At 47.1% G+C, this 18,804-nt stretch overlaps 4 protein-coding genes across 8 annotated transcripts; all 4 read right to left on the bottom strand.

The window, feature by feature from the left end:
* Positions 1-72: 72 nt before the first annotated feature.
* LOC136191238 (neutrophil cytosolic factor 1-like) lies at positions 73-3,807 on the bottom strand. Of its 5 annotated transcripts, none has more exons than XM_065979570.1 (13): positions 3,537-3,807; positions 3,422-3,481; positions 3,097-3,371; positions 3,024-3,039; positions 2,788-2,966; positions 2,672-2,729; positions 2,392-2,546; positions 2,186-2,341; positions 2,086-2,126; positions 1,897-2,030; positions 1,674-1,848; positions 1,542-1,612; positions 73-1,478 (listed from the first exon to the last, which is right to left on the bottom strand). In XM_065979570.1, exons 3-8 carry the CDS (start codon positions 3,211-3,213, stop codon positions 2,312-2,314), a joined length of 555 nt encoding a protein of 184 aa, XP_065835642.1. In that variant the 5' UTR covers positions 3,214-3,371; positions 3,422-3,481; positions 3,537-3,807; the 3' UTR covers positions 73-1,478; positions 1,542-1,612; positions 1,674-1,848; positions 1,897-2,030; positions 2,086-2,126; positions 2,186-2,311. The 5 variants fall into 5 exon arrangements, with proteins under 5 accessions (XP_065835642.1, XP_065835652.1, XP_065835633.1 ...); XM_065979580.1 differs by having other exon boundaries at positions 2,186-2,338; XM_065979561.1 differs by lacking the exons at positions 3,024-3,039; positions 3,097-3,371; positions 3,422-3,481; positions 3,537-3,807 and having other exon boundaries at positions 2,186-2,338; positions 2,605-2,729; positions 2,788-2,876.
* A 3,250-nt stretch (positions 3,808-7,057) lies between these two features.
* LOC136191263 (hyaluronan-mediated motility receptor-like) lies at positions 7,058-9,530 on the bottom strand. The gene is made up of 15 exons (XM_065979594.1): positions 9,436-9,530; positions 9,180-9,381; positions 9,050-9,132; positions 8,942-8,992; positions 8,862-8,889; positions 8,740-8,805; positions 8,517-8,685; positions 8,343-8,450; positions 8,121-8,273; positions 7,970-8,071; positions 7,852-7,905; positions 7,719-7,793; positions 7,475-7,658; positions 7,325-7,421; positions 7,058-7,270 (listed from the first exon to the last, which is right to left on the bottom strand). Exons 6-15 carry the CDS (start codon positions 8,783-8,785, stop codon positions 7,260-7,262), a joined length of 999 nt encoding a protein of 332 aa, XP_065835666.1. The 5' UTR covers positions 8,786-8,805; positions 8,862-8,889; positions 8,942-8,992; positions 9,050-9,132; positions 9,180-9,381; positions 9,436-9,530; the 3' UTR covers positions 7,058-7,259.
* A 22-nt stretch (positions 9,531-9,552) lies between these two features.
* On the bottom strand, positions 9,553-14,879 carry LOC136191172 (serine/threonine-protein kinase Nek1-like). Its single transcript, XM_065979478.1, has 31 exons — positions 14,690-14,879; positions 14,601-14,636; positions 14,481-14,541; positions 14,384-14,425; positions 14,267-14,319; positions 14,088-14,171; positions 13,882-14,036; positions 13,775-13,829; positions 13,678-13,721; positions 13,543-13,623; positions 13,414-13,489; positions 13,153-13,355; positions 13,014-13,092; positions 12,879-12,953; positions 12,694-12,822; positions 12,550-12,639; positions 12,386-12,495; positions 12,224-12,329; positions 11,962-12,168; positions 11,827-11,907; positions 11,682-11,775; positions 11,567-11,628; positions 11,477-11,513; positions 11,333-11,419; positions 10,780-11,287; positions 10,662-10,728; positions 10,379-10,608; positions 10,128-10,318; positions 9,932-10,077; positions 9,721-9,880; positions 9,553-9,672 (listed from the first exon to the last, which is right to left on the bottom strand). Exons 1-31 carry the CDS (start codon positions 14,804-14,806, stop codon positions 9,650-9,652), a joined length of 3,489 nt encoding a protein of 1,162 aa, XP_065835550.1. The 5' UTR covers positions 14,807-14,879; the 3' UTR covers positions 9,553-9,649.
* Positions 14,880-14,903: 24 nt separating this feature from the next.
* On the bottom strand, positions 14,904-18,794 carry LOC136191187 (F-BAR and double SH3 domains protein 2-like). Its single transcript, XM_065979497.1, has 19 exons — positions 18,648-18,794; positions 18,489-18,586; positions 18,378-18,423; positions 18,207-18,283; positions 17,999-18,143; positions 17,864-17,926; positions 17,727-17,800; positions 17,600-17,663; positions 17,420-17,548; positions 17,126-17,248; positions 16,976-17,071; positions 16,775-16,927; positions 16,634-16,717; positions 16,534-16,585; positions 16,415-16,480; positions 16,138-16,346; positions 15,995-16,075; positions 15,772-15,934; positions 14,904-15,710 (listed from the first exon to the last, which is right to left on the bottom strand). The coding sequence occupies exons 1-19, from the start codon at positions 18,675-18,677 to the stop codon at positions 15,055-15,057; spliced, it is 2,409 nt and encodes an 802-aa protein (XP_065835569.1). The 5' UTR covers positions 18,678-18,794; the 3' UTR covers positions 14,904-15,054.
* Positions 18,795-18,804: the final 10 nt, after the last annotated feature.

Here is an 18,804-nt window from a genome sequence, read left to right as displayed (position 1 = left end):
GCGAGACAGCGCGCGCTAAAACGCTGAACGCAGCGCGCTCATTCGCCGCTTTTTGCACGCTGCAAAAAATATCCAATCAGATACGATATTGACAATATAGGAACTATAGTTCAACACAAATAAATAATGATACAACAGTAATTAGATATCTCTTCATCGACGCCATCATGCTTCTGGCAAGAGCGCAGTCGCAGCAGCTAATTCTTTTGCACCTTGAGTGCGAGCGATTGTGGAGTGAAACTGCAAATACCCATAGCGCCAGTCGTAGAGAATGTTTCTTGCAAGCAAGCATTCCATTTCATCAACGAAATGGCTAGGAACGTCTCCTTTGCCCATCCCTCCCTCATTCAAGATCGTCCCGAACACAGCCGTGACAAAATTTCTCGAGACATTGCACCCACCAAACGACTCTTTTTCACGAACGCATTCAAAGGCAATGTTCATTGGTGACCGACCTTCATCATTGGACTCTTGAAGGCAAGAAACGACGGACCAAAGTAATTCCAGTCGTCCACCTGTCACCGTGTGATACAAAGCGGTTGTATTCAGACTCTTGACACCAATGTTTTGTGATTCAAGTAGTTGAGCTGCCTCTTCTCTACTCACGTCATTCACTTCATAAATTACCAATCTCGATCTCTGTGAGCTGAATACGCGTTTGACCAAACCGTCGGAATCGACGAAGACCATACGAATTGGACATACGTTATCAATGAGGTTCTTGGCACGTCGTTGCAAGACTTTCAACTTCTTAACTCCATCCTCCTGGTGTAAGATGGAAGTGACGTTATCCAGAATGAAAACTACGCCTCGATTCCATTTCTTTGCGTAAGTTACCGCGTGATCACAGAAGTGTCTCATGAAAAGCGTAAAACCTCTTTCAGATGGCTTTCTCGCGCCAACATCTTTTACCAGCCACGACATGATTCTTTTTGATCTCGCTTTCGCGATCATCTCATCAAATTCGCGCAAAATAGCTTCCTCGTAGCTAACTGTGTCCTCGCCATAGTTGAAGTAGAACAGACCCCCTTCGTCACTCTCCAGAATTTCTCTTGCCACATCTTGCACCAACGATGTCTTCCCGCAGCCTTTTGGACCAGTGACTAGAATGTAACTGTAAATACCATAAAGCTTCTTATTAGTCAACGCCTCTCTAAATCGGTCCTTCTCTTCTTTTCGATCCAGAACGAAAGAAGGTTGATCTCTTTCTGGAAACTTCCCAAAACCTCTATTGACTATCTCTTGCATCACCTCCTTGTTGCTATCAAAATTGATAGCAAACATGATTAAAACTGTCAAGATGATTGTTATCAGAATGTTGCTTCTTGGCGTATAAATCCAATCCACGATTTGAATGCCATAGTGGAGCATTGCCTTCACGGGCTGAAAGACGGCTGAAAGACGCGACTTCGAGGCTGGCCTGTTTTTAGAGGAGCCAGAGAAGCCAGACGATTCCTCGCGCAGAGACTGCGCCGTCTCTGAGTATGAAATGTCACTATTCACACGCAAACGCCGTGGCAAGCGAATTTCTTGATTCTTACGCTCTTGAGCGGACACGTGGGCGCTTTTCTTCCCTTTTTCGCCCTTTTTCGACGACTTTTCGGATGCGGAACTGCGAATGAGAAAGGGAGAGATCGATTCAGGTTCGAGGAGAGCAGGATCGCGAGACCTACGAGCCAGACATCGTTGGAACGAGGGAACGTGGAAGAACGAGGGGCGACGCGCAACGTGCGGACTGCGAATTGCGAAATGAGCTACGCAATGCGCATCTGTAGCTCAGCCCTCTTTTTGCCACGTGACCCGACAACGTCAATCTGATTTGCTGACTCGTTCCAAAGGAAACAATTCCTAAAGTACAATTATTTCGTCCGAACCTGGTTGTTGAACGGGTTGAACCTCCGATTTTTTCTTCTCAGGCTCGATCTTTCCGACTTGATCTGGTTTTGCCACCACAGGCTCCGTCGTTTTGGGCTGAATCTGAGCCGGTTTGGCTGCGTCAGCTTGCTTGAGAGCACGTTTCTGATTTGCCACTAGCAATGAGACAGCATAAGAGTCAATAATCCCAAATCATATAGAAACCGTTACCTGACGATCGACTCTAGGTTCTACTTTCGGCGTAGCGTATTCTATAAGAAACAGAAAGACGACATGTAGTCTGCAACGACAATCAAGACTATATTCATACCTTTTGCTTCCTCCGTCTTCGGTTGCTTCAGTCCGCCAGACATCTTGGACGCCAATTCGCTGAGGAAGGAGGAATCTGCGGCTTGCGGCTTCTCCTTTGGAGAACTCTCCTCGTCTTCCTCGGGCATCAGTTCAGCGTAAACACCACTAGAGTCTCCTTCGTGACATTAAGTTTCCAAAAAATCCGAGATTTCTGACGACGTTTACCTCGACATAAGATCCTGGAAACCACCCGTGTTTGGTGCCGGCACTGCCGCGCCACCACACACTATCCGCCGTCTCAAACACGACTACTAAATCGCCTTCCTTGAGAGTCAGCTCATCGTCACGCCAAGCATCACACGGAAAAGAGACTTTATACTCTAGAAAGGAATGAAGACAGTAAGTATTGTGGGATGAATGCTTGGTCTATATATTAGCTTATGCGTTCTTTGAATCGGTATACGTGAGACTCCAACGTACGTAACCTACGAGAATATCTATGCACCTGTGCCTTCTTCTTCAATTCCGCTGTCAGCGTCTGCCGTTTCATTTTTAGCGAAATCCTATAAAAAAGAATTCATTTTTTCAACAACGCTCTACGACGCTGCGTTGTCAACATACGTCAACTGATGCTGGCTCGACGTAGGATGCTGGAAACCAGCCCGTCTTTGTCTTGCATTCTCCTTTCCACCAGCCGTCGTCCTGTTTCTCTACTACGGTTATCCTGTCACCTATTGTCAACGTCAATTCGTCTTCGTGAGTGGCTGTATAGTCAAAGATGGCTTCAAAATGATCTTCAACTAATATTCAAAAACAAATTATCGATTAAAATACAATATACTTCAATAGATAGATACCTTTGTCGAAGGTAGTCTAAACAAAAATTCAAATTAGGTACCGTTTGGCCTAGCTGTCACAAACAAGTCTTACAGGTAAGGACGTCTTTGCCGGAAGGGTCAAAAAAGGCTTGGAGTAGGGACTATCATACGGCGACGGCAGAAGTTTCTGATAGCCTTGGGGGCTTGCGGAATCCTCCGGAGGACGCATTGCATGCACGCGAGCGTATCCAGACCCGTCATCAGAAGAAACAGAGACGGCGTCAAGTAGTCACTTTTTGGCCTATCCACGGGCGCAGTCTTGATTGGTTCTCTAAGCGCAGGAGCGCTCGTCTCAACAGAGGGTGCTGCGCTCTTCGCTGGTTCAGCCTGACAAAACGTCGTCGTCCACTCGCCTGTCTCCGTACTTATTTTGGTACCTTTTCTTTTTCAGACGAAGCCAAGGCTGCCGCTGCTCCTGCACTAGGCGCATCCTTCTTCTTTGTCGAGACACGCGTCCAACAATTTTTTCAGTACTGTACTACGACATCTTACCTGTTCAGATAGAGCCAATCCAGTTGCGGATTGCGGCGTGTCTACAATCGTCACTCTTCCCGCGCCTTTCTTCGTCTAGAGTACAGCAATTCAATCAATTCTGTGACAGGCAATCTGTTATTCGCCGATTCGCGTCGCCTAGCTGTGGGCTCTTTTCGCGATCTTAGCAAAACGCGGAGGTTTCTTTGATTCTTTTTCGATCTCGTCGCAACGTCCAAGCAGCGGAGCGGTGCCGTCTCATCAACGCGACGTCCAGAAACGATCCACTCTTTGCGAGACAGCGCGCGCTAAAACGCTGAACGCAGCGCGCTCTTTTTGCACGCTGCAAAAAATATCCGATCAGATACGGGATTGACAATATACTATAGTTCAACACAAATAAATAATAAAACAACAGTAATTGGATCGTTCCTTCATCGACGATCATGCTTCTGGCAAGAGCGCAGTCGCAGCAGCTAATTCTTTTGCACCTTGAGTGCGAGCGATTGTGGAGTAGAACTGAAAATACCCATACTGCCACTCAAAGCCATTGTATTCAAACTCTTTCGACCAATATTTTGTGATTCGAGTAGTCGAGCTGCCTCTTCTCTACTCACGTCATTCACTTGATAATATATAAATCTTCCTCTATGTGAGCTCAGTGAGCTGAATACGCGTCCGACCGAACCGTCGGAATCAACGAAGATCCTATGAATTGGACATCCGAAATCAATGATGCCCTTCGCACTTCGTTGCAAGTAGTTCAATTTCTGAACTCCGTCGTCCTGATGTAAGATGGTATCCAGAATGAAAGCTACGGTTCGATTCCATTTGTTGGCATAAGTTACCGCGGGACTACAGACCATGGTTGTCAGGAAACGCCCAAAACCTATACACCTTTCAGATGGCATTTTCGCGTGAACTTCTTTTACCAGCCACGACTTGATTCTTTTTGGTCTCCCTTTCGTGACCATTTCATCAAATTCGCGCAAAATAGCCTCATCGTAGCTAACTGTGTCCTCGCCGTAGTTGAAGTAGAACAGACCCTCCTCTTCACTCTCCAGAATTTCTTTTGCCACATCTTGCACCAACGATGTTGTCTCGGAGGCTTTCGAGCCAGTGACGAGATGGTAAATGTGAATGTAAGGCTCCATCTTAATCAACGCCTTTCTGAATCGGTCCTTCTCTTCTTTTCGATCCAGAACAAAAGAACGTTGATCTCTTTCTGGAAACTTTTCAAAGCCCCTATTGACTATCTCTCGCATCACTTCCTCGTCGTTATTAAATTTGATAGCAAACATGAGGTAGATGAGATAAGAAACAACCAAAACTGTCGAGATGATTGATATCAGAATGTCTGAAATGGCACTATTCACACGCAAACGCCGCGGCAAGCGAATTTCTTGATTCTTACGCTCTTGAGTGGACACGTGGACGCTATTCATGCTATTCTTCCCTTTCTCGCCCTTTTTCGACGACTTTTCGGATGCGGAACTGCGAATGAGAAAGCGAGAGATCGATTCAGGTTCGAGGAGAGCAGGATCGCGAGACCTACGAGCCTGGAACGAGGGAACGTGGCGACGTGCAACGTGCGGACTGCGAATTGCGAAATGAGATGCGCATCTGTTGTTCAGCCCTCTTTTTGCCACGTGACCCGACGACGTCAAACAAAAAATAGAGCTCTGATGTGCTGAATCGTACCAAAGAAAGTACAATTATTTCGTTAGAACCTATGGAGAATGACCGTGTAATTAATTAATTAATTTGGCCATGTCCAAATCTTTCTATGTAATTGTTGATTTTATTATCCGTGAACGTACGCTGGCCGATTGACCACCTTGAGTGCTTTTTCTACACCTTGCAAAAAAATATCTAATCAGATACGATATTGACAATATAGGAAATATAGACATGCTAGTTCAACACAAATAAATAATGACACAACAGTAATTAGATATCTCTTCATCGACACCATCATGCTTCTGGCAAGAGCGCAGTCGCAGCAGCTAATTCTTTTGCACCTCGAGTGCGAGCGATTGTGGAGTAGAACTGCAAATACCCATAGCGCCAGTCGTAGAGAATGTTTCTTGCAAGCAAGCATTCCATTTCATCAACGAAATGGCTAGGAACGTCTCCTTTGCACATCCCTCCCTCATTCAAGATCGTCCCGAACACAGTCGTGACAAAATTTCTCGAGACATTGCACCCACCAAACGACTCTTTTTCACGAACGCATTCAAAGGCAATGTTCATTGGTGACCGACCTTCATCATTGGACTCTTGAAGGCAAGAAACGACGGACCAAAGTAATTCCAGTCGTCCACCTGTCACCGTGTGATACAAAGCGGTTGTATTCAGACTCTTGACACCAATGTTTTGTGATTCAAGTAGTTGAGCTGCCTCTTCTCTACTCACGTCATTCACTTCATAAATTACCAATCTTGATCTCTGCGAGCTGAATACGCGTTTGACCAAACCGTCGGAATCAACGAAGACCATACGATTTGGACATTGGTTATCAATGAGGTTCTTGGCACGTCGTTGCAAGACTTTCAACTTCTCAACTCCATCCTCCTGGTGTAAGATGGAAGTGACGTTATTCAGAATGAAAACTACGCTTCGATTCCATTTCTTTGCGTAAGTTACCGCGTGATCACAGAAGTCTCTCATGAAAAGCGTAAAACCTCTTTCAGATGGCTTTCTCGCGCCTTCTTTTACCAGCCATGAAATGATCCTTTTTGATCTCTCTTTCGCGATAATCTCATCAAATTCGCGCAAATAGCTTTTTCGTAGCTAACTGTGTCCTCGCCATAGTTGAAGTAGAACAGACCCCCTTCTTCACTCTCCAGAATTTCTCTTGCCACACCAACTTCCCGCAGCCTTTTGGACCAGTGACTAGAGTGTAAATGTAAATACCATAAAGCGTCTTATTAGTCAACGCCTCTCTAAATCGGCCCTTCTCTTGATCCAGAACGAAAGAAGGTTGATCTCTTTCTGGAAACTTCCCAAAACCTCTATTGACTATCTCTTGCATCACCTCCTCGTAGTTATCAAATTTGATAGTAAGAAGCAACCAAAACTGTCGAGATGATTGTTATCAGAATGTCTGAAATGTCACTATTCACACGCAAACGCCGCGGCAAGCGAATTTCTTGATTCTTACGCTCTTGAGTGGACACGTGGACGCTATTCACGCTATTCTTCACTTTCTCGCCCTTTTTCGACGACTTTTCGGATGCGGAACTGCGAATGAGAAAGGGAGAGATCGATTCAGGTTCGAGGAGAGCAGGATCGCAAGACCTACGAGCCAGACATCGTTCGAACGAGGGAGCGTGGAAAAACGTGGCGACGTGCAACGTGCGGACTGCGAAATTGCGAAATGAGCTGCGCAATGGCGCATCTGTCCACGTGACCCGACAACGTCAAACCATAGATATCTCTCTAATATCTATGGTCAAACAAAAAATGAAGCTCTGAGTTGCTGAATCGTTCCAAAAGAAACAATTTCTAAAGTATTATTACGTCTGAACCTATATAGGGAATCCACTGAATGACGTTCTAATTAAATAATTTGGCCATGTTGAAATCTTTCTATGTAGCTATTGATGTGCTGGCTAATTTGTTTATTCTGCAGTTTCCTTATTCTTCTCAAGTCTTGCAAACACAATTTCGACTAGCAAATAGATAAAGAATTCATAAATAAATTTGCAGTCTCTGTCTCAATCATCAAGATCGAGTTCTGAACTATTTTTTTCCTACGAGAAATCCAGACCTCCACCAATGTATCTCTCACAGCAACGTCTATATACCTTTGGAAGGAGAAGAAGGCTCGTCGCGCGAAAACGATCGCAATTTCCAAACTTGGCGCTTTCGTTTTTCTAATTCCGTCTGAAGCCGTTGAACTTCCTAGTAGACAGGAGAGAAAAAACCTGCATTCACAACTTCCCGAAAGACCTTACAGCCTTTAGCGCTTTGTTCTCCTCTCGGAGGCGCTGAACGTAGTGAATCTTTTGCTTGGGATTGCGGTGTCCCATCATATCGGCATGTTGAGCTTCCAACGATGCGGCGCCTGAAGATGCGGCTTTCTTCACCACCAGCCCGCCTTCGTGCGTCTCTTTCAATTCCTCATACAAAGATTTCCACCTAAGGGATCCACTGTTAGTTACGCGTTTGAGAGGGGTAGCACAGGACAAAAAACTTCACTTTAAAATTTCTACTTTTGCATTCTCTCGGAATTCTCTAATTTGTTTTCTGATAAGATTTATCTTCTCGTCGTCACTTCATATAAATAAAAAAGACTACAATGAATTTATAATTTTAATTATTATTATTCCACCTTGCTGGTTCTTCTGCGTCGCTCTCACAAACTGTGAGCCCAGAAGCCAGCAACCTAATGCATCACGTACAGGCGAGTGACAATTCGTTTGAATTATTGAATCTAAAATTTTGGCAACCTGCTCAGTTCTTTGCACACTAGATCAAATCGATTTTCCGCTTCGACAACCTGAGAAGCAAGCTCGTTCTTCACCGAAGTCACAAGGGAAACGCTCTGTTCCCTATGCATAAAAAAACGATGAGTCAGTGCAAGTGACGACATTTACTAACAATTCAACGGTTTTCATCTTCAATCCGTTCGCCTCATTCATTATCTTCTCGTGTTCGAGTTGAAACTGGCTCTGTTGTTTATCCAATTTCTCTTTAAGCTTTTCGCATGCAAGCGTCGATCCAGCGACGGACGCTCGGTGCTGTGATCGATCGCTAGGAAGGAAAAAGACGAATTTTTTATTTGCGTACGAAAATGTTTTTTTTGGGGGGGGGGGGTCACACCTCGCTAATCGACCCTCCAGTTCCTCCATGTCTGATTCCAATTGGCGAACTTCGCTTCTGGCGTCCTCCCTTTTCTCCCTTTCAACGGTCAAAAGGGATAACGTCTCACTAGAAGAAACCCCACAAAACAATTATTGATCTAATAAAGCGGAGAAGATCCCGCAGAGCGCTGACGTCAGTTCTCGTTTCGTAGACGAGCTCGCGTCCAAGAGCGCTTGATTCTCGACTTTCAGCGAACTGTTCTCGTCGACGAGATTTTGCAAATTGCCCAAGACGACATCAAAGGGATCAGCAATGGCCTTCAACTTATCCGTATCAGCATGCATTATAGCCAAACAAATCTCTAAAAAATTATTAATTCAATAGCGAAGTGGGCGTGTCTTGCTTGGAGACCCACCACAGCGTTCTCGACGCTCCTCCTCAAAAGAATCCTTCAACGTCATCACGTCTTCCAGGCACTTTTCTACGTAAGCAGTGAAAGCAAAAAAAATTGTGCTTGCATCAGAGAGAGACGCTAACCTATGTACTCGCAATCAGCTGACCCCGCCTAAAAAATTAATACATAACAGGGGCAAAGTATATATAACGTTTCTGATCACAGTTTCAGTTGTTTCCGAATCCTTTGTCGTCCTCTTCGCCGCTGTCAACTTCTGGATCGCGCGCCAGATAAGCGACGAAAAATCGGCGGCGGCTGACGAGCGCCTTACCTGAAAAACTCTTTCAAGTCTTTCGACGATGTCGCGCGATCGACTGGGAGACGACGACGACGATGTCGACGACAAATTTCCCGCTGGCGAACACATATTGGCGCGAATCGACGTCGGAGAAGCGGCTTACCGGCAGGACTCGTATACGAGGTCGTCGTTGGGGGGGAAAAGCGTGCGTTAGTGTATCGAGACGAGAGAAAAGGAGTTCCGAATACCGTTTTCTTCTTCTGCTGAAAGGTCGAACGTGTTTTCGCGCGTCGGCGACGTCGGCGAGGCGTCTTGGGCGTCTTGAGGCGAGACGTTGTGTTGACTGGGGCCCGGAGTTTCCGATTCTGCGCGTAATGTCGATTAGGAAGGAGAGAAATGCGGGCGCCGCGTCTGGAAACCTTTCTCTGCGGAGCGAGGCGTCTTGGCGAACATTTTTGACAACTTCGAGCCCGTCTGGGCGAAAGCACGTGGTAATTAGGGTCACGAGTTGATAGCGCACGCTCGGGGATAAAAAGCGCGGTAAACAAACACCCTCATGAATAGGACTGAGAACTCACACAAGCACTTGTAAACATACCGACTACATCACAAAACTAGTAAAAAAAATAGCGTTTAATCCTGCTCATTGGCTTCCTCTGCAAAAATCAATATTAGTTAATTAATTCGTAACTGTGAATGCTAACCCAAGGAAGCATTGTTGGCTTCAAAATAAGCGGCGTCAGCGGTAACAAGCTTCAAAATTTTAGGATAGACTGTTGCATTGTCCTCGCCCAAGATCTTGCCCACTTCATCGACCGTTTCCGTGCCGACGTTCATCTGATCGTCACCGTCCTCTTGTATCGTCTGTCGAGAAAATACAAAAACCTATTTCCAACTGAAATAAAATTTAAAAACCTGAAGAAATCGATAAACTCTCATAAACTTGTCCAAGCCCAGTTGCTGCTCCAGTTCCTGACGTGTGAGCTCCAATCGATGAAAAACGCTGCTAGGGTCTTCAGAATCCGACTTCGCGTCACTTTCCTTATCGCTTTCGTCACCATCTAATAAAAATTCAAGCGAAAGAAAAACGATGAGACTAAGTCGAGCTCACCCGAATGCCACGACTCGTTCAACGCCAATTCCGGCTCTTCGCGATCGCTGTCGTCGTCGCCGAACTGCGTATCTTCGCAACTGTCTTTTCCCTCCTCGTCTTCGTCGTCTCGCTCGCTACTATATCTCTCCTGGAGAACGTTTGCCATCGTAGCCAGCATTTCTTGCATATCTTCTTCGTCCGACGACATCCTACGTAAAAAAAAATTGCCCAAGTGCTCTCTATATTACATGTGCACACGAATCTCGCACGCTTCATTTTCTTCTTCCTCTTCCTCTTCCTCCTTCTCCTCCTCCTCCTTGACGATTTCCGCCTCTTCCGATGGCGTCTCGCCGTCAACGGCCTCACCGGCGTTTGAATCGACAACGTCGGCGTCGTCGTTTGGCTCCGCGATGGGCGCTCCGTCGGTCAGCAAGTCGTCGTCCGGCAATTCCGCTTCGTACGGCTTTCTGAGATCCGGCAGGGAGCACGTCCGAAGAAACTATCGTAAGTCGCTTTTTTCCCCTCCCCATACAACACCGTACGCGTATGTACCTTTGTGTGCGAATCAAACGCGCCCGTTTTCAAACCTTCCGACATCGACTTGTTGAGGTCAAACGTCCTATACCCAATAACATCGTTTGAATATTTCTCTCTGTACAGTATCTATTACTTTGCATTGGATCTCTCGCTCTGCTTCCCTTCATCATTAGGTTCCGCAAGCACTGCCTGATTGTCATCTACCGTTTCGCTCTCCTTCTTATTTCCCTCGTCCTCGATGTCTTCCACGGTCACGTCGTCCTCGACGACAGCGTCGCTTGGCCCCTTTCCACCGTCCGTAGCAGCATCGTCGCCAGGTGACGCTGCTGCATTTTCCTCCTGTTCTCCCGGCTTCGTAGGAGCATCGACTGCCTGGAGAACTTGCTCAACAGTAACGGGACCCTTTGCCGGCTGTGGTTCGGTTTTGACTTCGGTCTCTGTCTCCGCTATCGTCACTGGGATCTTCGGCGCAGAATCGGGTTCTACGTCGCCGCCGCCGCCGCCGCCGCCCGACGACGGACCTATAGTGTGAGTTTTGTGCAAATCGATTTTGTGCATTTTGGCGATGTCCGGTGTCGCCGGTTCGGCCCACTTCTTTCTCTGAATCGACACCTCGACGACGCGATCATCGGCACTCGTAGCTAGAAAAACAGTACTCGTACGCAAACGTTCACTGTTTTTGTTACCTTCCATAGCCGATGCCGTCACTTCGAGGGTTCGTTGAGCCAAAGGCGCTTCTCCGCTCGAGGGCTGCACACCCCACTTCTTACGAACTTCGCAAAAAAAAAACAATGCAAGCAAATGTAAACAGATACCTATGGACAGCTTACCTTCTAGCGCGCCTTCCGACTCCGACTCGTCGACTTTCTGCAATTCCAATACTAGAAAGTCAAGAAACACAAAAAAAGTCTCTAACTTACCGACGGCTTATCCAATACTCGAGTCACGCCAACTTCTTTTAGCGCCGATTCGAGAGGAACGACTTGAGAACGCAATGTTTCATACACTAGATCACGTCTCCAATGCCATTCTCACCTGGTTCCTTCTTCTGCTGTCTTTCCTCTTCTGCAATCTTTTTCTTCTCCGCCAGATACACCCTCATTAGATCAGCTTGCATGTCAGCTTGAGCCTGAAAAACAAAGATCCAAGACCATTTTCGTGCAAAAACGCGCTCTCATACTTTCAACGCCGCTATCTTTCTCGCTCTTGCTGCGGGATCAAAATCCGGATGATCTCTAGACTGGAAGGGACTACCCGGTAACTAAACACGCAAGTCGATATAGTTGACTTAGAGAGATTATTATTGCATCTATACCTCTTCTCGGGGTGCACGACGACCTTCACGATCTTTCACTTTCATAGCAATCGCTTTTCGTTCGTGAAAGTTGCCGCGTCGAATTGCGGCGAGACGCGCCAGATATTCTCGCTCGGCTTCGTTCTTCGCCTGAGCCGACGGAGCGGCATTCGGCTTAATATTCGCCTTTCTTTCAAAGCCAATGTTTTGCAACTTGGCTACATCTTCCTGCAAAGAGCGGCGCACTATAAAAGCCATGCAAATATCACGAACTAAAACATACGGCTTGTTTTCCGAGTTGAATTTCGGCTCTCGCTTTGTTCGCTGCAGCCGCTCGTCTTCGGTCCAAAAACTCGTTGACCATTTTCGCTCGCTCGAGCTTTGGTGGCCTTATATAGGAAAATGTTTGAAAGTGCCCGTGGAAGGATGCGTTGGAAATGCTCACTGTTCAAAAATGGGATTCTGAGGACGATTCGGGACTCTATCGTCCATCGCTGAACGAGGCGGCAACGGCGACGACTTTTCTTCTTTGTCAGAAGACAATTTTTCGACCGGCTGGGGAAAAGACGTTTTCATACAAAAGAATCCTCATCATCTTTTGTGTGCTACCTTGTTGATGGGTAAGGCATAGATTAAGGCGATAGGAGGAGCCGGAGCGGGAGCCGGAGCCGACGGTGGCGGAGGCGGAAGAGGACGAGGCTAAAGACAATTAAGTCGCGGGGTTCGATTTGAATGCTCTTTTCATTTTCTTGCCTCGGGTGCTGCGAGAGTTTTTTGCCATTGGTGAGCGGCTTCGTTCTTCGCCTTCTGCATGCGAGCGAGTTTCTGCCTTTCGATCATTTGCTGCTGCTGCAATTTCACCTCCTCGTCGTACTTTTCTTTCTGAAAAAGCGCAAAGGTGACACAAGATATCAGGACAGCACGTTTTATAGACACACTTGTCGTCTCAATTCGTCCTTGCGCTTCTGATTCCTTTCTTCGATTTCCTTTCGCTTCTTTTCAATAGCAGCCAGCTATGAAAAAAAAGAACAGAAGCTCCTTACTCAATAGAAAATAGCAATCAGGTCTTTTACCTGTAATTTTTTCACCTGATCCTGTTTCTGCTTCAGTCTCGCTGCAGCAGCCCGAGCCCCATCTCCGGCATAGGCTTTTCTAAAAAAATCTTTGTTATAATAATAATAATAATAATCTGATTCTCTTGGCAGCACTTACGGTCCAACAGCCGGTTTCCTAGGAACCGGTCTCATTGGAACCCCATATATAGAAGCCGGATCGCTCTTCTTTGGAGCGACTGGACGAGCTTCGACTTTTCTAGGAGCAGATGATCTTGGCTGTGGCGGCGGCGGAGCTGCTACAGACGGAGGCGCAGCACGCTGTCGGTGAAGAACCGTGTGACTGAATTCGTCGGAAATGACCTGGAGAAAAAAACAGAATCGATCCAAGTTACACACGCAAATATAAAATTATTCTTACTGATTGAGAAAGAAAATTTTCAATGCGCTTTTGAACAAAGGTCATCTTTAGTATAGCATTCACGGACGGTCTGTCTCTGCGCGAAGAGAGAAAGGATCTCATGTGAAAATCAATTATTTATTTCCATGCCTTGGCGAACGCTTGAAGCACTTTACTACTAGACTGCGCAAATCATAGCTGTACGTTGTCGGCACAGGAGGATAAGAACCCCTAAAGACGAGGAATCAAAGAAACTCTAATTAGGAAGGTACTCTTTTTCTCAACCTGATAATCTTCAAGACAAGATTTCTCATGTTTCCCGCTTCGAACTGAGAAGCCAAAGTGAAACGACATTACAAACAATTTTGCACATTTCCTTTACCGGATGTTTCAGAGTTGCCAATTCATATAGCACACATCCCATGGCCCAAATATCACTAAAGACATATATCCAATCGATTCTCCATAATGCACAAGGTAGTTATTTACCTTTTGTTGTTGTACGGCCGATTCTCGCATATCTCCGGAGATAAATAGTAGGGAGTTCCTATGCACGTTCGAGCCAATTCGGCAGTGCTATTCAACACGCGCGCTATTCCGAAATCGCCCAGTTTGACGATGCCGCCGCGCGTCAAAAATATATTCTAAAGAATTAAACGTCCACGACCAATTGGTCTACAAAGTGAATCTCGCACTTGACTCTTGATGTCGCGGTGGAGAATTTTCCGATCGTGCACGTGTTTGACGGCAAGACAAAGTTGAACAAACCAATCAAGTATCTAGAGAGTGAAAATTAGAAAGAGTCAACTTGACCAACTACCATAAATCTTAACTGGGGGCCCCTTTAGGAAATTGAGTGCACCTCTATATTTACCTGGCCCTCCGGAAAGGGAATTCGCTGTGAGCTGATTTTCGCGTACAAGTCCCCTGAGAGAGAGTGAGCACAATCAATGACTTCCTTTCGTTAACTAATTCTATTAGTAGTGTTCACCTCCGTCACAATAGTCCATCACGATGAACATGTTTCCCGTTTCTGCGACGTCTCGGTTTTTTTTTATTTCGCGTGCGAATTTTCCGCTTCAGCTTACCTTGGAACGACTCGAGATAAGAGACGATGTTCGGGTGGTGCATTTGGGAGAGAACTTTGACCTGAAAAGCGACATGGGAGACGTGGGCGGGGCGAAGAAACGAAAAATGAATTGGCTCACCTCTTTCTTCGCTTCTTCCTTCTCTTTTCGACTCATCTACGGAGTCGTGAGATGACAGAAAAGCTTTCTTAGGATCGATCGAAGCTTGCCTTTGTCATGTTGACTTCTTTGATGACGTATTGCTTGTTGTCCGTTTTGCTTCGTACTAGAAGAGCTTTTCCGAACGACCCTTCGCCGATCTTTTTTACTTTGACGTATCGGTCCATTGTGCGATCGCCAAACGATGCTAAAACAAGCTAGAAACGGCGAAAGAGTCCGTAGCGACCCAAAGATAAAGCGCGCTAGGAATCGCAGCCCAAAAAATGTTTTTCAGTACTGTACGTCTGATGGAATTAGCTAAACCTGCAGTGCAACCCAACTTACTATAAATACGCAAAATGGAAACGAAATACTCTAACTCTACGTTGTACGTCAGTGAGACGAGCCAGCGCGCTAAATTCAAAAAACAGCGTACCTAAACATACGATTCATACTCGCCGGTAAATTGATCAAAATCCGGTATAGCATCAAGCGGTTGCGACGGCTTCCGAACCGACTGCTCCCTCCTTCGAGCGCCGCCTCGCGACTTCACGTCCGTCGAACTCCGAGCCCTACTCGTGTCGCTGAGCGGCCGACTACTCAGTTCCGGAGAGCGATTCGAATAGGAACTCGCTCGACGTCGCGGTTGATCGTCAGTTGTCGCCGCCGCCGCCGCCGTCGTCGACGTCTTCGCCGTCTCCAAACTACGCGACGGCTGCAATGTACCGTAGCGCAAAGAACGCATTTGGAAACCCCTCTCCGGCGGAGTGACGGCTATATCGGGCGGCGCGCTCTTCTGATGCACAAAACGTCGCGACGAATCGACGGGAGACGACAGCGGCGGCGCGTGAGACGGCGGCGGCATGATCGCCGTCGGCGACGCCGAATCGTCGCTGATCGACGCGCCCTTGTGAAGTCGTTCGACGAGTATCGCCGGAAATACGCCGACGGCATTTTCGTACGATCCTTCCCACCAGCCGTCGTCGACGCCCGTGTCTTTTTGGAGTAGTTTGATGATTGCGCCGGCGGGAAAGGAGAGCTCCTCGGCGCACGTCGCGTCGTAACTATAGATGGCTTTGTACATATTATCGTCTAGTGTAGGGAAAAGAAAAGATTCGTTACGCTTGATAAAAAAAACGAGTCTCGTTCTTACTGAAATCGTCTTCTGTGAGCGTTTCGTCGTGTTTCTCGCTGCCCGTTATCGTGATATTGATGTCGGCTGATAGAGGCGGCGACGCTTCGCTGGGTCGACGACTATCCTGAGCGCTCACGTACGACTCGGGAAAGAAGCCCTCCTGACCGCTCGCATTTCGACCCTTCAAGAAGCGAAACCATCAAAGAAAAAGAAAAAAAAAGAAAAAATCAACGAAGCGTACCTTGCACCATCCGCTACCGTCTGCCTCGAACACCGTCACAGTTTCACCTTCGTGTATGGTGAGTTCGTCGTCTTTCGTCGCCTAAGCCGTTAATTAATAACGTCAACATCAAATGAATAATATTGGGAGATATGATCCCTTACGGCGTAGTCGTACAGAACGACGCACGACGTCGGATAGTCGCTTCGAGCGCTCATCGCGTCGTCGTCCTTGTACGCCGCCGCTGCCGTCGCGTCGTCGTCGAACTCGTCGCCCGAGCTGAAATCGAGATCGTTGGCGCCGGTGCCGTCGCTGAGAATGCCCGCTTCGCTGTTGTCCAGAGAGAGAATGCTGCCCGACAGACTAATACGCTCTGAATAGGGGAGAGGGCGCGTGAGAGGGATACGAGAACGCGAGGGGGATTATCAATTCTTCTCGTACCAACATCTAAGAGATTTTCACGCGAAGCCGAGACGTCTGCCGACTTTATCCACTGATCGACGTCAACTTGGGGGGAGAAAAGGAATCAATATTAGTCTAGGTATAAATTGTAATTTTACTTCCAGCTGCTCTGAGGGCCTCAAGCCTTCCTTCGGCTTTGAGTTTTTGTATCTAAGAGCAATGATAAGATTGCATAGTAAAATGATAAGGTTGTCGTACTTCGGACTTTCTTAAGGCATTGTTAAGTTCGTCCACTTGTTGTTCGACTTCCAATTGGGCATCGGGCGTTCCAAATTCGGGCGTCTGTAGACAGGTCTTATTCTCGGTTTTTACGTAAAATAATTCTACTCTCAAACTCGCCTTTGAATAAACCGTCGAAACGGATACCAATCCTCGCACGGCCTTTTGCTTTTCCTTGATCGTTCTGCCTTCTCTTATAACCCGACTCGCCAATTTCCGTGCTTCTTTGTTCAGAACGACTTCGGCGTCATAGTCCTTGGTGATGTCTCGGATCTAAGGAAAGTCACTGACCAAAGTAAAGACCCTCGGTATAAAACAAACCGGGTCGTCTTTGTGAGGATCCATAACGTAGCGTTTCCAATTCATGAACTGGGGATTTTGACCCAAGAAACACTTCAACTCGAACTCGCGACTGACCTGAGGCATCATGAATATGACTATCATTTATCTGATGGAAAAAATGAACTCTACCATTCCCGATTGATCCAAGACGAGCTGATAGCCGCCTAACGCCTTCTGAGCGGCATCGAGTTCTAGCTGAGCGGACGTGGCAAAGGCGTCTTTGAACCACTTGAAGACATCTCCATCGGCACTCTAAGGCGGGATAATCATTGAATATGCAACCAACTGAACTGGTTTGTGCTAGTCTGCTGAGTAGGTACATTAGCATAGGGACAGCTCTTTATCAGGATAGCACCTTCACTACCAAGCCAGCCAGGTTACAACGATCGCAAAGTCTCTATTCTATTTTTTGACTTAGTTTACCGTCATTAGTTGAGGTAAGTCGGACGAGTAATATCTCTCTTGATGAGCGTTCACCGCGGCAAGGGTGAGAAGGTAGTCGTTTCGGGCAATCGTAGAACGCTTCTCGCAGAGCCCCAACTTACTCTCAGCCTGCCCATTCGAAATAAAAAATAGCAGGACAAACAGATCAAAGACGAATACCTGAGTGACTTTTTTGTCAAGCTGCGACTTCGACTGGAACAACTTCATGGATTTATTTCGTTTTCTACAGAGAGAGAGAGACGTCGTCACCGCGAGAGCGAGAGAGATGAGAACCACCCAGTCACACCTGTTCTCGGCGTCGTGGTACGACTTCCGCGCTCCCGCCGAAACAGACTCCAATTCACGGTACGTTTTCTTGGCCTAATGAAGAGAACCCCCAAAAGCTTCCCCACACACGTCGCAGCCCAAGAGTCCATCCCGCACCTTAGTAACCTCCTTGATCGACTGCTGCATTTCGCCGTGCAGCTGATTTCCCAAATCGTGGCACTATAGAGAAAACAAAAGGAAGCTCGCACAGTGCACCTAATAATAATCATCGTATTGAATTGCGTCACTTGCCTTCTTAAAGAGTTGCACTTTCGTCTGCTTCTGCGACTTCGCCATCTCGCTCACCTGACTCATCAGCTGTTCGGCGATGACCAAACGAGCCCGATACACCTTTTCCGACTCCTCGAGCAGCGTTCGCCAAACGGCAAACGCCGAGCTAAAAAAAATTCAAACAATTATTTCAAAAGAAAAAAAAAGTCGCAGTCGTCGGGAAACGAACCGGTTGCTATCGACATCCTCGCGATACCCATTCGCGTCTCGCTTCTGCATGAACTGCCCGACGAGTCGGAGCATGCTCTGTGGGGTTGAGAAAAAAAAAGGGGGAGGAGGAGAACGGAAACGTTAGAAGAAAAAAGGGGAGCTTTCGACACCCGTCGCGTGAGAACGAGACCTGGGCGTAATCTTTTTCGATGCTCGAACGCTGCTTCGTGAAGTTCCTGCGACAGGAAGCGGACGCCGCCGTTTTTTTATATAGCGCGATGACGTCGATGGGATGGATCACCGTATATCGTCCAAGAGATCGACTTCGGCTTGATTCTTTGACTGGAGCTTCGTCATTTCGTCGCTTTGGACGGTTTTGAGGGCGGCGAGCGTTCGAGACTAGATCGATAAGCGATTATTCGAGCGATATTTTTGTCCTATCCGTTTTTGTTTCGCGTACCCGTCGCAGCGGTAGCGTCGGATGAGCCATGTCGTTTGAGCGAAGCGACGGTGGCGAACGGATCCAGCGGTTGGAGAGAGTGCCTACGTAAATATGCAGAGCATTCGAAGCCCTTTGCCCCGCAAGGCCCGTCTGTAATCTGTGGGCGAGAACACGC

Source organism: Oscarella lobularis, chromosome 1, assembly GCF_947507565.1.
Source record: "Oscarella lobularis chromosome 1, ooOscLobu1.1, whole genome shotgun sequence".
Classification (NCBI taxonomy): domain Eukaryota; kingdom Metazoa; phylum Porifera; class Homoscleromorpha; order Homosclerophorida; family Oscarellidae; genus Oscarella; species Oscarella lobularis.
This window is presented reverse-complemented; position numbering and strand designations above follow the sequence as displayed.

Coding starts and splice junctions, on each gene's coding strand:
- LOC136191263 (XM_065979594.1), bottom strand. CDS start 8,785: ATGACGTTGAAGGATTCTTTTGAGGAGGAGCGTCGAGAACGCTGTG. Junction 8,451..8,516: donor TCTACGAAACGAGAACTGAC/GTCAGCGCTCTG, acceptor GGTTTCTTCTAG/TGAGACGTTATCCCTTTTGA. Junction 7,794..7,851: donor GACGCAGAAGAACCAGCAAG/GTGGAATAATAA, acceptor ATTTATATGAAG/TGACGACGAGAAGATAAATC.
- LOC136191172 (XM_065979478.1), bottom strand. CDS start 14,806: ATGGACCGATACGTCAAAGTAAAAAAGATCGGCGAAGGGTCGTTCGGA. Junction 14,637..14,689: donor AAGAAGTCAACATGACAAAG/GCAAGCTTCGAT, acceptor ACGACTCCGTAG/ATGAGTCGAAAAGAGAAGGA. Junction 11,776..11,826: donor GAAAGATAGCGGCGTTGAAA/GTATGAGAGCGC, acceptor TTTGTTTTTCAG/GCTCAAGCTGACATGCAAGC.
- LOC136191187 (XM_065979497.1), bottom strand. CDS start 18,677: ATGGCTCATCCGACGCTACCGCTGCGACGG. Junction 18,587..18,647: donor CGACGCTACCGCTGCGACGG/GTACGCGAAACA, acceptor TTATCGATCTAG/TCTCGAACGCTCGCCGCCCT. Junction 15,711..15,771: donor GCTCACAGAAGACGATTTCA/GTAAGAACGAGA, acceptor TCCCTACACTAG/ACGATAATATGTACAAAGCC.